General features: G+C 33.3%; 2 protein-coding genes across 2 annotated transcripts; both read right to left on the bottom strand.

Moving 5' to 3' along the window:
- Positions 1-225: 225 nt before the first annotated feature.
- Positions 226-1,470, bottom strand: LOC103852529 (AP2/ERF and B3 domain-containing transcription repressor RAV2). Its single transcript, XM_009129426.3, has one exon. The coding sequence runs from the start codon at positions 1,414-1,416 to the stop codon at positions 364-366; it is 1,053 nt and encodes a 350-aa protein (XP_009127674.1). The 5' UTR covers positions 1,417-1,470; the 3' UTR covers positions 226-363.
- Positions 1,471-7,416: 5,946 nt separating this feature from the next.
- On the bottom strand, positions 7,417-15,302 carry LOC103852528. The gene is made up of 9 exons (XM_018656248.2): positions 15,239-15,302; positions 15,103-15,158; positions 12,990-13,027; positions 12,700-12,904; positions 12,421-12,626; positions 12,263-12,340; positions 12,124-12,184; positions 11,657-11,787; positions 7,417-11,222 (listed from the first exon to the last, which is right to left on the bottom strand). The coding sequence occupies exons 1-9, from the start codon at positions 15,300-15,302 to the stop codon at positions 11,144-11,146; spliced, it is 918 nt and encodes a 305-aa protein (XP_018511764.2). The 3' UTR covers positions 7,417-11,143.
- Between the last annotated feature and the right edge of the window lie 1,245 nt (positions 15,303-16,547).

The raw sequence follows: 16,547 nt of genomic DNA, 5'->3' as shown, positions 1-16,547 counted from the left end.
GGATCACCCTAAAGAAGGTCAGAGTTTATTTACTTCAATTATGTATATCTCTATGCTAACACTTTGGGACCGGATTGATCTATAAACATTTGTGGAGACTGCCTTTGTTGTTGATTAATCAAACGTTGAAATTCAGAAGAAAAGTACAATAAAATCGTAGGTTAAGAATAACTAGTATAAGACAAGAAGAGGTTGAAATACATATATAACAGTAACATGGTTGAAGAAAAAAAAAACACTCTTCTCCTCTTTTGCTAATTTGGCAAGAATAACCACAAGATTCATTGACAAACAAAAAAAAACACAAGATTCACATCCTACTACAACTTGACAAATATTAAATTAAAAATGAAAAAGGAAATGTCACAAAGCATTGATTATAGCGTGTTTTTTGGAACACCGTAGCGCAAACATATCAACATCCCGAGATCTCTTTCCACCGCACGCGTCTACAACGTTGCTCGGCTTCGCGCTTGTCACGTTGAAGATGTCAACTCCGAAAAGCCTAACCACAACCTGAACAGGGTTTTTGCTCGGACCAGACCGGATTTTCCAATCAATATAAAGCTGCCGGTCTGAACCGGTCGATCTCTCGAAAGTAACGACATCACCGGCTCGGAGATTCTTCTCCTTAACGAACCGACTCCATCCCTTGGTCAACACGTAACTTTGACTACTGTTCCAGTATGAGTAACGGAACCGCCACACCTTACCCGTCACGTCTTCGAAGTTGATCAGAACGCCTTTAGTCACCGACAGTGACGGTAACGGAAAATATTTCTCCGCGTGCTGTTTAGGTATCACGAGGCGGTTTAGCTTACCAACGTCGCTAGGCGTGACAACCTTCTCGAAAAGCACTTCACGTGTTCTCGAAACGGTGTGGCTTTGAGTCGTATTCGTATTCGTATTCGCTCCGCTGCGTTTATTGCTCTGCGCAAGCTCGTCAGCGTAAGTGTGTTTCCTCAACATGTCGACGATCTCGGCCTTGGAGTGAGCTTCAAGGAAACATAACTCGCCGTTGTCGTCCTCTGAGGCGAGGAAGGTTTTGAAGTTGACAACGGCGTCACGGCCACGGAATTTACGGGCGGCTATGTCGTAGGAGTGAGCAGCTTCCTCTTCATCGCAGAAAGTGCCCAGCCAAACTCGCTGGTGCTTCACGTAAATCTGAGCTCCCCATCTTCCGTTGGGCTGAGGAACCACGCCTTTGTACTTTGACGACGATAGCTTCCGTGAATCAATATCTACGCCATTCTTTGAATCCAACACGACGTTGCTTCCACCGCTTCTCATCCGGTTGAGGCGTAACGGTGGAAGCGGAGGAGCAGAGAACTTTGTGGCGGTTGCGGTTGCGGTTGCGGTTGCGGGTGAAAAAGATTCTGAAGTGGAAGAGCTCTCGTCTATGCAACTGAATACCATTTTCTTTGTTTCAGTTTCTTGAAGATTCTGACCAAAAGGAGAAACAAATTTGGTGAGATGGATTTTGTAGGTGACGTTGTTGCTTTTTATTTAGAGGCATAATGCATGTACATGTTATCATTTGTATCTGATATAGTATTATACTATTTATTTATGTTAAATTTGATTGGTTTAAACAAAAGGTTGAGATATTAAATAAACATAAAGTAGAAAATTGCGAAAGGTGGGGTCAACGCTTAAAAGAATGGCAAACCAACTATGAAGGAAGTTTCCATGAAGGGCAGACGACAAATATGTAGTACTACTACGGCTTTTCTATGTTTCGTACATTTGTTATGTACATTTTTAAGAACCACAATTCAATGACCTAAGTACACTTTTACAACATTACCACGTATCTTCATTAAGTAAGATTTTACGTCATGTTATTTAGCTGGATTTGTAATATATATAACCAGGCTTGATTGAAATCATTTATATTCTTGCATGACATTTCATGGAAAAGGATCACATCATGACTATATATGGCTGAATACATTCACATAATTGACATATTTAATGCTTACAACTCCAAATCACATCAAAATATTTTGTTAAAATAAAGAGAGCAGTTCTAGGTATCACTAAATTATGTTAGAAAAGAATATGTAGTTATTTAGAAATCGCACAGCTACATATTTTTAGCGGATTAAGAAATTCTGCATTTTCTATATTCGACTCGTTATTGAACTGAAAACGAGAACATACTGATAAAGTATTTGTTGGAAACTTTTTTTTTGGTAAAAATTCGTTGGAAACTTTTAAATACATAATATCTCTGACAAAAAAAAGATAAAACTAGTGATTATAAAATGGGCTTATTTGCCATATAAACAAATAAAAAAGAACAATTAGATTTGTAGAGAGAGCGTAGAGAGAGATAGGAAGAGAAAGTAAGAGAGAGGTTGTTGTTTTGGGTAGTTAGTGAATTTGTGTTTTTTGTTGGGTTATTGGAGTAAATTTCCCTTATAAGATTCTAGATGCTTAGAAAAAGTCAGACTCAACAACGATATCTTATTCAACAACCCAAATATGTTGAATTATGTATTTTTGTTACATTGACATAGAAGAGTCAGTGACTGACAAAAAATAACAAAAAGTCAGAATATGGAATAAATTTTTTTTTTTTAATATTTAAATTAAAGATTTAAGTCAAGAGTTTTGGCGAGAAGAAAAAAAAAAGAGAGACACGAACAGGGGTGGACCCAGGTGTGTTGAGTGTGTGGCACATGCCACATACTAAATAATATATATCTCTTGTGACATTGAAAAACTTATATTATTGTGTAGCTCCTATGGCTCAAAGATTTTGTTGTGCCCCACTTTTTTTTTTTTTTTTTTTTTTGTCATCAACTTTACAGACTCATATAGACTCTGTGAACCAAACTGGGAGATCTTGATCCATGTGAACTACAAAAGACGTTTCCTTCCTAACGCTACGGGCTAAGCTATCCGCCTTCTTGTTATGCGTTCTTGGTACATAGATAATCTCTGCGTGGGAAAAACTCTCTTTCAAGCTGTTTATATCCTCCAAATAACTTGCAAATGCTGGCCATTCCTCTGGTGTTGAAACCATCTTCACCAATTGAGAACAATCCGTTGCAAACGTAACCTGAAATTGTCGTAAGTTTTTCATACATTCCATTGCCCATAACAAGGCTTCCATTTCTGCATGAAGGGGAGAAAGTGACGCCCGAACATTCCTTGCACCCATCAAACCCGCAAATCCCTCTAGAGTACTATACCATCCTTGGCCAGAAAAAATATCATTTTCTTTCCAGGAACCATCCGTAAAACACCATCTTCCTGGGATTGACGGAAGAATCATTGCCCCTACCGGTTGGATCCTCTTGTTATCATTCAAAATTTGAGCCTCAGCCCAAAGTTTTGATTCCGCTTCAGCCAGTTTAAGGGTATCCAACGGATCCACATCCATATTACTAAAAACTTTATTATTTCTTCCCTTCCATATATACCATAGTATCCATGCAAACTGATGATCCTCCATCTGTGGAACAACTCTCCAAAAAAGATGATCCATGTTCACAAAGAGAGAACTTGTTGGAAACAATGTTGGACATGTTGGAATCTTTGAAAGAGCCCATGTCTGAAGTGCAGGAGGGCATTCAAAAAACACATGGTTGATCGATTCCTCCTCCGCACCACATCTTGCACAAACAATGTCGCCGGGTATCCCTCGCTTATGCAGATTTTTCTTGACTGCTATACAACCTGTCACCAATTGCCATAGAAAATGTTTAATCTTTGGTGGACACCGTATTTTCCAGCAATATGCTTTCAAAATATTCACTGTGGGTCCAAACACTACTGGTGGTTTTGCCTTATCTGGATATATCCTTTCAATCTGATATCCAGATTTAACCGTGTATTTTCCATTATTTGTGAAATGCCATCCATCCTTGTCTGCTATCAGAGTTCTACTCAATGGTATACTCTCTATTAATTTCACATCCTGTGGATCCACCAAAGCCTGAATCGCCTGCGAATTCCATCGTCGCAAATGAGGATCAATAAGCGACTCCACTGTAAGGTCTGGGTAAAGATTGTGTTGATTTTTATTGGCTGGTCTCGGGCGAGTGGTTGGGAGCCAAGGATCATTCCATACTGATATAGAAGATCCTGTTCCCACCCTTTTGATTAGTCCTTTGCTTACCAGAGATCTAGCAGAAACAATACTCCGCCAACCATATGACGGAGAGTATGAACGAATCGGTTCCAGGGGTGAAGCATTCCTGTAGTACCGACCTTTAAAAACTCGAGAAAATAAAGTATTTGGCTTTTCTATCAGCCGCCATAATTGTTTACCAAGCATCGCAGTGTTAAAGTCAGTGATATCTTTAAAACCTAAACCTCCATCTTCCTTACTTACACATACTTTGTCCCATGATTTCCAATGCATCCCTCTTGTACTACCGCATGGGCTCCACCAAAACTGTGCTACCGCACTCGTCAATTTTTTTGCAGTAGCCTTGGGTAAACGATAACACGACATCACATGAATTGGCAAAGCCGTAATCACGGATTTGATAATCACCTCTTTTCCTCCTTTCGTAAAGAACTTAAAAGTCCAACCATTGACCCTATTATTTAACCGTTCTTGAACAAAGACAAAAACTTGTATCTTAGAACCCCCAAGACTCTCCGGTAATCCTAAATATGTTCCCATTCCTCCCAGATTTTGTATGCCCAAAATATCTCTTAGCTCCTGTCTGACAGATTCTTCAATTTTGTGTCCAAATTGAATTGAAGACTTATCAAAGTTTATTAGTTGACCCGAAGCTTTCTCATATTCCTTTAAGATCTTTAGAATAGTATGACACTCTTCCTTTTTAGCTTTACAAAAGAAGAGACTATCATCCGCAAAAAGCAGATGAGATATTGAAGGGCATGCCCTGGCCACCTTTATTCCTGTTAATTGTTTCTCCCTCTCCGCCTTCTTAATATTTGATATCAATGCCTCGGTACACAGAATAAATAAATAGGGAGATAACGGATCTCCTTGACGTAAGCCCCTCTGTGGTATAATAAGTCCTCTAGGTTGGCCATTTAAAAGAACCCGATATTGAACTGATGATATACATTCCAACATTAGTTTAATCCAATGAGCATGGAACCCCATTTTTTGTAATAATGCCTTAATAAAGTCCCATTCAACCCGATCATAAGCCTTACTCATATCCGTTTTGACTGCCATATACTTTCCTTTACACGCCTCATTAGTCCGTAATCCATGAAACATTTCCTGTGCTATAAGGATATTATCAGAGATCAGTCTCCCTGCCACAAATGCCGATTGCGTTTCTGAAACTAGGGAAGGTAGCAATACCTTCAACCGTTGACACAAAACTTTCGAAATAATCTTGTACCCTACATTACATAAACTGATAGGTCGCAACTCCGTCATCCTTGTAGGTCTCTCTGTCTTTGGAATCATGCAAATATTAGTAATATTTAACTTTGTATCCATTTCTCCAGACACCAAAAAATCATTCACCATCTCCACCAAATCTACTTTAATAATATGCCATGAATGTTGAAAGAACAGAGCTGTCATACCATCCGGTCCTGGAGCCTTCTCTGGATGCATCATAAACAGAGCCTCTCTGACCTCATCCTCTGTCGCTATCCTCAATAATCGTTGATTCATCTGTGGAGTTATGCCCGGTGTTACCTCTGAGAGAAAATCATCAAACTCCGATGGAGAAGTTGTAGTAAATAATTCTTCAAAATAATCAACCGCAACTTTCTCTACTCCAGTATTCGCTGTAATCCAATTTCCCTCAACATCATATAGCCCTACGATCCTATTACGGACCCTTCGTTGCTTAGTTAAAGCGTGATAGAATTTTGTATTGAGGTCTCCAGATGAATACCACATATTTCTACTTTTCTGATGCCAGTACTCCTCTTCGTCCTTGTATGCCTCTTGCAACTTCCTAGACACCTCCATAATATCCTCCTGAGATCTAGTATCATCTGTTTGTGCCCCACTCTCTGTGTGTTCGAGTCCACCAAACGTCCATTTTTTAATTTCTTTCTACACTTTTAATCACATTTCCATTTACCATTTATTTTGCTACCTAAAATTATGTTTGTTTACAATTGTTTTCTTTTCTTTCCTTTCTCTTATATTACTTTCTCCAAAATAAAAAATATATAATGTAATTAATTTTTTTTCAGTACTTAGATTAAAATAAGAAAAACTAAAATGAATTACCTTAGATGAATTACCTTTTTTCAGTACTTAGATTAAAATAAGAAAAACTAAAATGAATTACCTTTTTGTAATAAAAATATAATGTTCTATATATAATTTTATAATATTACTTAAAATGGAAATTTAAAAAATTTACAAAAAAATTTTATCTTTCAATTGATCTATTTTCTGAAATTTATAAAATGTATACTTTTAGTGACTAATGTAACTTTAAAAAATATATATAATATAATGAAAGAAATTATATTTAATATTTTAATAAATATACATATAGATATATAAATTGTGCCACATGTTAAATTATTTTCTAGGTCCGCCCCTGGACACGAATGAAAAACCAACGGGGTTACATACCACGGTAAGTCAGACGACTCGGACCTACCAAGGAGATCAAGTGGGATGGGGTTCACATGACATCTGGACCTTTCTCCTCTCTTTATTCTTTTAGTTCATTCCCCTTTGAACCAATTCTTGAACTAAAAATAAATTACTCGAACCGATATAACCTAAAGCATGCATAGTTGCAAGGAGTATGATATTATTTGATGATGCTGTCTCACACAATAATCCGCACATAACTAATATGCTTTCATTTAGTTACTTTTGTTTTCACTGTTTAACTTACCGCTCATTTTCTCCGCAACATTGAAAAATATATGAGTTAATTACACTGTTTAATTTACAATTCTTTCTCTTTTTCACAAAAGTAAATATTTGTTAAAGAAAAAATCTCACAAAATTAGATTTTAATATTTCCTATGCAGAAATTGTAAACTACAAAAAAGTTTATTGAGTTTATTGAATTACAATGGTTAAAAATTATTGAAAATTAATACCTGCAAAATGATGTAGTTATAATAATATTTTAACGTTTTTTAAATGTGTGAAAACTTTAGAAAATCTATTTTTTAAGGCATTGAAGTAGATAATTACCTTTACACATCTTAATATCTCGAATATGATACAGAGAAAGAAAGAGACTAATTGTTAGATATGGCGTGATGTTCCCTCTTGGTTGGAGAGACTTTTGTTAGCTGATAGTTTGAGCTTATCCAACCAAATATCTCTGAAACCCTGTTAACATTGTAGATTTTTTGTATTTTTATTAGTTCACCAGTCATAATCACTCATAACGTCCTATTAGTTACAGAATGAACAATGTTTTTTGTTGAAAATTTAAGTGATCCGTTTTAGTCATATCTATGAACCGAGAAACTGTTCTCACTAATAAAAGTTTACGTTTACGATACTATCCAAACTTATTGTAGTACTTAGTCCAACTCATGTGGGTTTGATTTATATCTGTTAATTAATGAATTTGAATCCATATCTCTAAGCTTCAATATTATATATTTCGGTTTTCTTTTAAAAAACTATTCGGTTATATACCCGTCACAATCTATTATATCTATACATGGGCAAAAGCAATATTGGATTAGGGGTCACATGCTCCCCCTATGAATTTGATAAATTAATTACTTCAGTGTATATTTCCTTAAGATAAGCATTATATTTGGTTTAAATTAGTTTTCACACTGCAAAATATATTAGGTGGTGTTATTCAATCATGTATTTTAATAGAGTTTAAATCTAAATACAATCCACTGTTATTCAAATGATGATTCTAAATTCTATTTTAAAATCTAGTGTTATTCAGTGAATGATTTAAATCCAGCTTTTAAAATCTAGTGTTATTCTCAAGGATTTTAAAATTCTTTGTATTTTAAATTGATTTCAAATCATCTCTTATGAATTCTTATGAACAAATAAATGAATTCAAAATCTGAAGTCTACTGCAGAGATTTTAGAATCCATCAACTTAAAACTTTAAAATTTGATAGATTATAAAACATTAATAACTGATTTGAAATCAGTGATTGAATAACACCCCCTTAGTGTTTTGTACAAGCTAAAAGAATATACAAAAAAAAAACATTAAACATTGAAAAAGATTCTTACAAAAGTCGTTAGAAATTAGGGAACAACAATAATTGAACAAATAAAGCCTTTTCAAAAAGAAAAAAAAAATTGAACAAATAAATTTAATTATTTGCAGAATAAGAAAAAGTCTATGCACGTAGGAAAACATCGTCCGGGGTATGGCATCTTAGAACGGTAGCGTTTTGCAACAATTTGAAGATGAAATGCAAATTGGAAGAAGACTCGCGATTAAAGAAACGAAGAAAGGCCAGCTCTCCATCAGTGTCACTGGCTAAGCATGGACCCAAACCTCATCTCATCCTAAGTTTACTGATTCTACTTTCATCTCAACCGTTGATTTTGGATTCTTATCTTCCAACGTTGAGATCTACAGTTTTGGTGGGAGATGTATTTATCAGCATTTTCCATTTATATCTTCGGGGACATTCAGATTTGACTAATTAATTCAATTCAAATCTGGTGGAATAATGAACATCGTGTCCTAGCTTAGGCCATAAGAACTCACTTAATTAAATATTTAGGCCATGATCAGAACCAACTTAATTGTATTTAATAGATAAATTTTGGGCCTCCCACAGAATTAGTTGGATAGAAAGTGAAAGAACGAGATATTAATTTGCGTGTGGTTTATACATATACATCAGAAGACAGAAACACAATTATTTGACTGTTAAACTACAAAAGAGGCTTTTTCAGATTTATTCTCTCATAACATCTACAAATATAAAACATTATTTGCAAAGTGAGCACCGCGCCCGTGATGGAAATTCCACGGTTTAACTTACACTGAGTCTATCATAGCATAAACGAGTAGATGTAAGTCTTTACTCTATTAAGCTTAGGTCATGGAATACAATTGATAAGCTTCTTATATCTGCTAGTTGTTGTGTAGCCGTGTTGATGCGACATGTTAAACAATTATAACATGTAGAGAGTACACATGGGGACAGAAGTATAACTTCATCTTCTTCAATCTTATCCTTTGTTTTGATCAAATGAGTAACTGAGCTTTTTAATTCAGCGACGGTGATCTGTAAAATTAGAGAATAGGAATATTATTAGTATGTTGTGTTTTAATGACTTACAAAAAAAGTTGTAACACAAGACTTAGACTTATCTCAACTAGCAATAAAACTTTTCTAAATCTTATGATATATATCTAAATCACTAGGAGTTTTACCCCCACATGCGGGCATAATTATTTAATAAATATATTATTAATTTAAAGATCAAAAAATTAAATAAAACATTAAATTTATACTATTTTATGAATCTTTCTATTTCGTAATTTCTTAATTTTTATTGATTTAAAAACATTATTTTTGGATAACAACACTAATATCTTGTAAATATGTTGTTATCTTGAACAAATTTTTATTATATTAATTTATAAACAATGATATAATTAAATAAACAAATATATAATTGCTAATATAAAATGATGTTATTAAACCAAATTCTGAAAATTAGCATAACTTACAAAACCTCAAAATAAATCAAAAGCACAAGAATGTTAAACCAAACTCAGTTTTACATATTATATTAGTCAAAGTAAATAAAAATATTGATATATGTATAATTATATTGTGAAATATTTCCTATAATAATTGAATAAACACTCAAGCAGACCAACTATGTTGACAAACAAAACATTAATATGTAATGTATATTTGAGAAAAATTTAATTTAAACAAATTTTTTATTCTTTAAAACTCTTGAAAATTAAAAGTAAATAAAGTAAATTTTAAATTTTCATAAATATAAGGTACTTGTTGTTAAAAAACATATTTTGAAAATATTCTTTTTTTTTAAAGTTATTCTTACAACTGGATGATAACAATAAATATTTAGTAAAAACAAAAACAAAAAAAATATATTAAATTTTCAACTTAAATAACAAATACAAGTTATTCTTGCAACTGAATAATAAGAATAAAAATGAAAATATCACGAAAATCACGTTAACAAACAAATATAAATCAAATTTATTGTTATTGTTTATATGTTTCTTTTTAGTATTTTAATACTAAAATAAATTTAATAATTTTTAAAAATATGCTATGACATATTATGTTTACAAACAAATATAAATCAATTTTTTTTTTGTATAAAACTATTTATAATATTTTACTATAATGATAAATCTAATTATGATATGTGTATATATAATACTAATTATAAAAATAAATAAATAAGAAATAAAGATGTAGATAAACATAAAATAAATAAATAAGAATTATCTTCTTGTTACATATTAGATATTGAAACTTTAATTAGTTAAATTAAAATTAAAATTGTTTAATGACTAACTCTAAAATCATGGAAAACATGACAAATAAGCAAATTCACTTTTCAAATAATAGTATATAGATATAATCCTTGTTACAACGGAATTTGTATAATATTCTTCTCTTTGGGCTTCATCGATTTCACGGGCTTCACTTTACAATTGATTTTCAACGTTTAGTCCGCAAGATACACATCTTACTCTTAGATATATCTCCGATGTAATTTTTCATTTCTCATTTTTTAATTGATCTCGACGATTACATGTTCATGTTCACAATGAAAAGGGCTTCACGAGATTCTGTCAATACACAGCAGAATTTTACTGCCACAGAATGTCTCGTCTTTCAGAATGAAAAGGGCACGTCATATGTGTTTAGACTTCGATGTTAGCTTCTTCCCCTGTCTCCCTCCTATGCTTCTAGCTTAACGATGTGTCTTGAAGATCTTTGTTTTTTTTTTGCTTGATTGTAGATTAGGTTCACGATTAATTAGATAGGTGTGTCGAGCAATTTGCGCAATTCACGGTTCAGTACATTGGTTTGATACATCAATATGTAGTTTATGTGACAAAAATATGTGGCTATGATGTTACTTACATAACCATATTTAGTTGATATAAGGCAATCATATAACTGATCTAATCAGTGTTGGCGTATCATTATTACAAGATGCTTAATCAAAACACGACATAAGAAAGAATTATACGGTCGGCTGAAATCTCTACACATCGTATACAGGCACACGATGCGTAATCAATACACGACATATCGGACATGTCGTGCATTTCATGCAGCACGTGCTGAAACACACAAAAACGGCATGAACATTTTACAAGATGGTATTTCAAGAACATACAAATGGTTAAGAGATAAGTAAAATAAGCAAATCTAGCAGATCACAATTACAATCACGCCTGTTTTATCTCTACACTTTTATTATTAGTAAAGTACTATTTAAGACTAATGCATACATTAAAAGTATTGGTGGTATGTGCTAGTTTATGTCACAAACCCGGTTCAAACCGCATAATGCATGTTATCTTGCATAAAAAATAACAAAATATATCGACACAAAATCATGTTTGAACAAGTGATAGTTTTGATAAACAACTTTTTGGAATGACAATAACTGAAACATGACAAACATGATATTTTCTAAGAGCAAACAATGCGGTTTGTTTAAGCGAGGCAGAGAAAAAGAATAAGAAAGCAAACATAAGGAATGTTGGTTTACCTGCAGAGGACATGATGTCTACATGGGAATAGAACCACGTTGACTGGATACTCAAAGCAAACTTTGCAAAGATTCTTCTCCTGCTGGGTGCTATCGGTTTGCTCACTCAATGCAGCTTTTAATCTACATACCTGGTGAGAGGAGTTTATTCCAGATCTTGCTTGGTTTCAGAATGTTTAAAATGACATGACTTAGAACAGAGCCGTCTTAAATTATCTTTAGGCCTTGTTTGAAAAATACTAACGATAAATTTAATCATCTAATAAAATAGTTCTAAAAGGTAATTGGTTTATCTATATATATTTGAGGTTTCTTTTGAAATTATAAACTATAAATTTAAGAGTATCTAAAAATTTACACCAAATTTTGTATTTATTTTTGAAAAATTCTTAATATTTAGATTTGGACCACCGCTCAACCACTAGCACATGCTATTAGACGGTGCTAACTTAGAATGTGCAGTTTACCTCTTCAACAAGATCAGACTTTGGCATTTTCTTCACAACCTCTGGTGATAATGTGTTGCATCTGAAAACATATATAGCAAAACGTAGTGTACACGTGAAAGGAACCATCTGTTATGATACCAAATGATGAGAGCTTTACCCTATAGCTTCTCCACTGTGGAGACTAACTTGTTCCTCCTTACTTTCTTTATTGTTGATAGACCACCAGCCAAGTAATCTGTTATTTATCAAATGAGAATGATTAGTTTTTTTTCTTCTTGTTGTCACCAGAGATTCCCATTGCTCAGTTTGTTTTACCTTTTACAATGTTGAAAGAATCTCAGGAATACATGAGCCAATGATCTCGCTAAATATCTTCCATAAGGACCACCAACATTATAAATCCACAAGACAGACTTCACCACCGAAGTATATGTAACAAAAAGCACCGTAGCTCCTTGTAGCAGAAAAAGAGGTACAAACAGAACTAAAATCGGAATGTTCTTGGGGGAAGCAGATGTTCCCTGGCAATTAGATAAAAGATAATTAGCTCAAACAGGTGCAAACAGATATGGACTTGTTTCTGTAAATACGTACCTTTAAGCTCATGAAAAGGATGATTTGAAAGGTAATGAATGGGATTTTCATTACATATCTACCAATATCAAGGATGTCGCATTCTCTGTTGCTGTCCTCATCCCCATATCTTACTCTCATTGAAGATGAGCTAGGTATGTGTGAATCACTATGGATTGACTGTTTCCTCCAGTTTGCGCAGAGAAACCCAAATAACTCTGCTATGCTGTATATTGAGAAGAAAGAAGATTGTTCATACTACTCGAAGAGGATAGTTCAGAAAGACTTTTAAGAAGAAAAATTTAGCTTACCCAAAGCTTATAGATAAGTCATAAGTCCCACAATTCAACTACATCACCTATACAAAGCTCGAGACATAACAGATTCAGACACAAAAAGAAAAACAGACTGAGACTAGGCAGTAATATCAAGATAGAAAGATGACAAACAAAACAATCTGTTTTTGCGAAATAGAGAAAATGTTATACAAAGTTATAGAGATTGCAACGTCAACAACACCTCCAGGGTATCGTTTGGAGGAGAGAAGATCATAAACTAATTAAATAGTGAAGTAAAATGTGCAATATACCACGTGATTTAACAAGAGTGAAGGTTATGGCAGCAATTAGGCCTGGGCATTCGGGTCGTCGGGTCGGATTCGGGTCGGGTTCTTTCGGGTCTGGGTCTTTCGGGTCTAAGAGTTTAGGACCCGATAGGGTAATTTCAAATTTTCGGTTCCGGGTCGGTTCGGGTCGTGCCGGGTCCGGGTCGGATCGGGTCTTAGATAGTTAGATTCATTCGGGTAATTAGAATTTATCGGTTCCGATTCGGTTCGGTTTCGTGTCGGGTTCGGTTCGGGTTCGATCTAAAAAAGACCTAAAAATACAAAAAAATATCTCAAAATATTTATATATCCGAAAATATTCAAAATTTTATTCAAAATTTGTGTTTTTATTATATTAAAATGTGTATATATACTAAACTATGCGAAATACAACAACAATTCGTTGTCTCCTAGTGGTTGACCTCCATATTCTCTAGACAAATAACCCGTCTTCGATTTCCCTTGGATGCATTTTATTTAATTTACATTATTAATTCGGGTACCCATCGGGTTTCGGGTTCGGGTCGGGTCGGGTCCAAGACCCGCGGGTCCTCTACAACAAGACCCGATAGGGTAATTTGATCGGATCGGTTCCTACCCGAACCGGGTTTTTCGGATCGGTTTCGGGTCAGGTCTTCGGGTCCGGATAAAATGTCCAGGCCTAGCAGCAATGAAGGAAACCATCCATATGGAAACCCATGTGTGCTACAAAATAAATAAACAATGTAAGAAGCAAATTAACAAAGGTTAAAAACTAATGAAACCAAATTTTGTAGACAGAATACGATTAAGTGATTATATTTGAATCTTTTTGAGCGCTGAAGTCTAAAATGCTCATAGAGAATAATCAACTTAAGAGAAGTGGTTCATCACCCATAGTTTCCTCATCTCTAGAGAATAACCAACTTACGAGAAGTGGTTCATCAATCATAAATTCCTCATCTCTAGGTAGGGGTGGGCGTTCGGGTACCCGTTCGGGTTCGGGTCGGGTATTTCGGATTTTCGGGTATTTCGGTATAGAGGTGTAGAACCCGTTCGGGTATTTCTGTAATTCGGATCGGGTTCGGGTATTTTTTGTTCGGATTCGGTTATTTCGGATCGGGTTCGGATATTTAGATTTTGAAAAAAAAAATTAAAATTTTCATTTCTCAAGTTTCTTGTATTTAAAAATATAATTTTCAGTTAACTACTTTTTTATTTTTAATAGATTGAATGGTTAATAGATTTAGACATAACATTTTAAAACTAAAAATGTATTAATTTAGTTATTTTTTTTTAAATTTTAGATGTAACTTTTTGTTAATTTTTGTAATAAAAAACTTGACATGCATTTTAAGTAAGTAGCAAATCATTTTTTCCGTAATTGTATGTATATCATATGAACTTAAAGTATGTGTAGTATCAATATAAATATTTTATATAAAATGAGAGATGTAAACTAGAAATATAAGGTTAATTATACATATGTTCGGTTATCTTCGGATATCCATTCGGGTTCGGGTATTATCCGTTCGGGTTCGGGTATCCAATCTCTTCTTATTCAATACCCGTTCGGGTATTTTGCTACTTCGATTCGGATTTCGGTTCGGGTTTTTTGGATCGGATTCGGATGCCACTTCGGATATCGGGTAAAGTTCCCACTCCTATCTCTAGGCATGCAAGTCAAGCACTTTCTGCAGGAAAAGTTGCATGTCAGTCATCACTAAAAGGGAAAAAAGTAAACAAAGCCAACAATGGTAAAAATGAAAACAATCTAGAAGTAAGATGGGTGAACAAAACCAAAACCTTAAAAATTCGATGTAATACCTGACGTTATATACCAAGATAGCTACCTCGAACGCAAGCAAGGGTAAGAAGACAAACTTTAAGTCAACATCTGCAACAGAGGGAAACAACCCATTCATATATACCCTTTGATTAAAGAGTATTTAGTAAAATGGTGGAAGAAAAGAATACCATAATTATCTTCAAGATATAGAAAGAGAAGGATCTCGAAAGCAACAAGCAGTGGCGTTGCCATGACATATTGAAAAGGAGTCCACTGCAACAAGACCAGAACTTAAACAGGTTACAAGCAGCTATGCCAAACAAAGAGTAAAAAGGGTAATAATCATACATTCTAATCATGAGGCATTGGTGGAGAAGGCAACGAGCATCTACCACGCGAAATCACAGCATGACACAGCCACCACAAGGGTGTAAATACAAACCTGCAAAAACAGAATCAAAGTCTTGATTTTTAATGATGGGTCAAAAAAAATTCACTAAGACTTAGTGAACAGAAGATAAGAACTGACCACCATGAGAAATCGTAATTAATGATATTATCGGTAGAATTTGTTTAATAACTATTTTTAATTAATATATTATAATACTTCTAAAAAAATAACAGTATATGTATATTGACAGAATTAATTAATATTTTTTATTAATTATCTTAAATATATCAAAACTATTTTTAAAATAATACTAAATTAATGACTTTTTCTAAAATCATGGAAAATATAACAAGTAAGCAAATTCACTTATCAAATAATAGTATAAATACATGAAATTATATAATCTCATTTAAAACATATCATCAAACTTTAAGTTGTCTAATAAAAAGGGTCGTAACAATATTAATTTTTGGATAAATAAATCAAAGATAACATTTTGTGAAAAGGAAATCGTAGTTTTAGGTAATTTTATTAATATAATTACATTAATTGCCTTTTTCATTTTTCACCCAATTTAATAATTTTATTAATTATATTAACTTAACAATACATCATATCATTAATTATATTATTATATAATAATAGTGCATGCTTTTATTTATTAGTTAATCAACATTAACTTTGTGTCAATTATAAAATCAAACATTTGGTTTAGCTTGTTTCACTAAATTTTTTATTTTTTTTTAGTTTCAATCAGTGAAAAATTACATAGCTAAAAACATAATGCAATTACATGTTTTTATAAATAAAATAATAATTTAAATCAAAATAATAAAAATGTATTACATTTGTTGTCACTTAAATTTTCACTTCATATAGTTATTTTACTAAATGAGAAAAATCTTTCTATTTCACTTAATTTAGCCAAAAACATAGAAATAATCTTTTTTTATTAGTTTATAAAATCAGTTAGGCATGAATATTTGCTATCTATTTAGGTACGGATTATTTTTTTCGGGTATCGTTTTTTTTAAATTAGACTCCTCTTGAATATTATAAATTTATGTATGATTTTTTATTGGGTTGTTCTGGGTGTGGATGAGTCC

The sequence above is a fragment of the Brassica rapa genome, chromosome A02, assembly GCF_000309985.2.
Source record: "Brassica rapa cultivar Chiifu-401-42 chromosome A02, CAAS_Brap_v3.01, whole genome shotgun sequence".
In the NCBI taxonomy this organism is placed as follows: Eukaryota; Viridiplantae; Streptophyta; class Magnoliopsida; order Brassicales; family Brassicaceae; genus Brassica; species Brassica rapa.
This window is presented reverse-complemented; position numbering and strand designations above follow the sequence as displayed.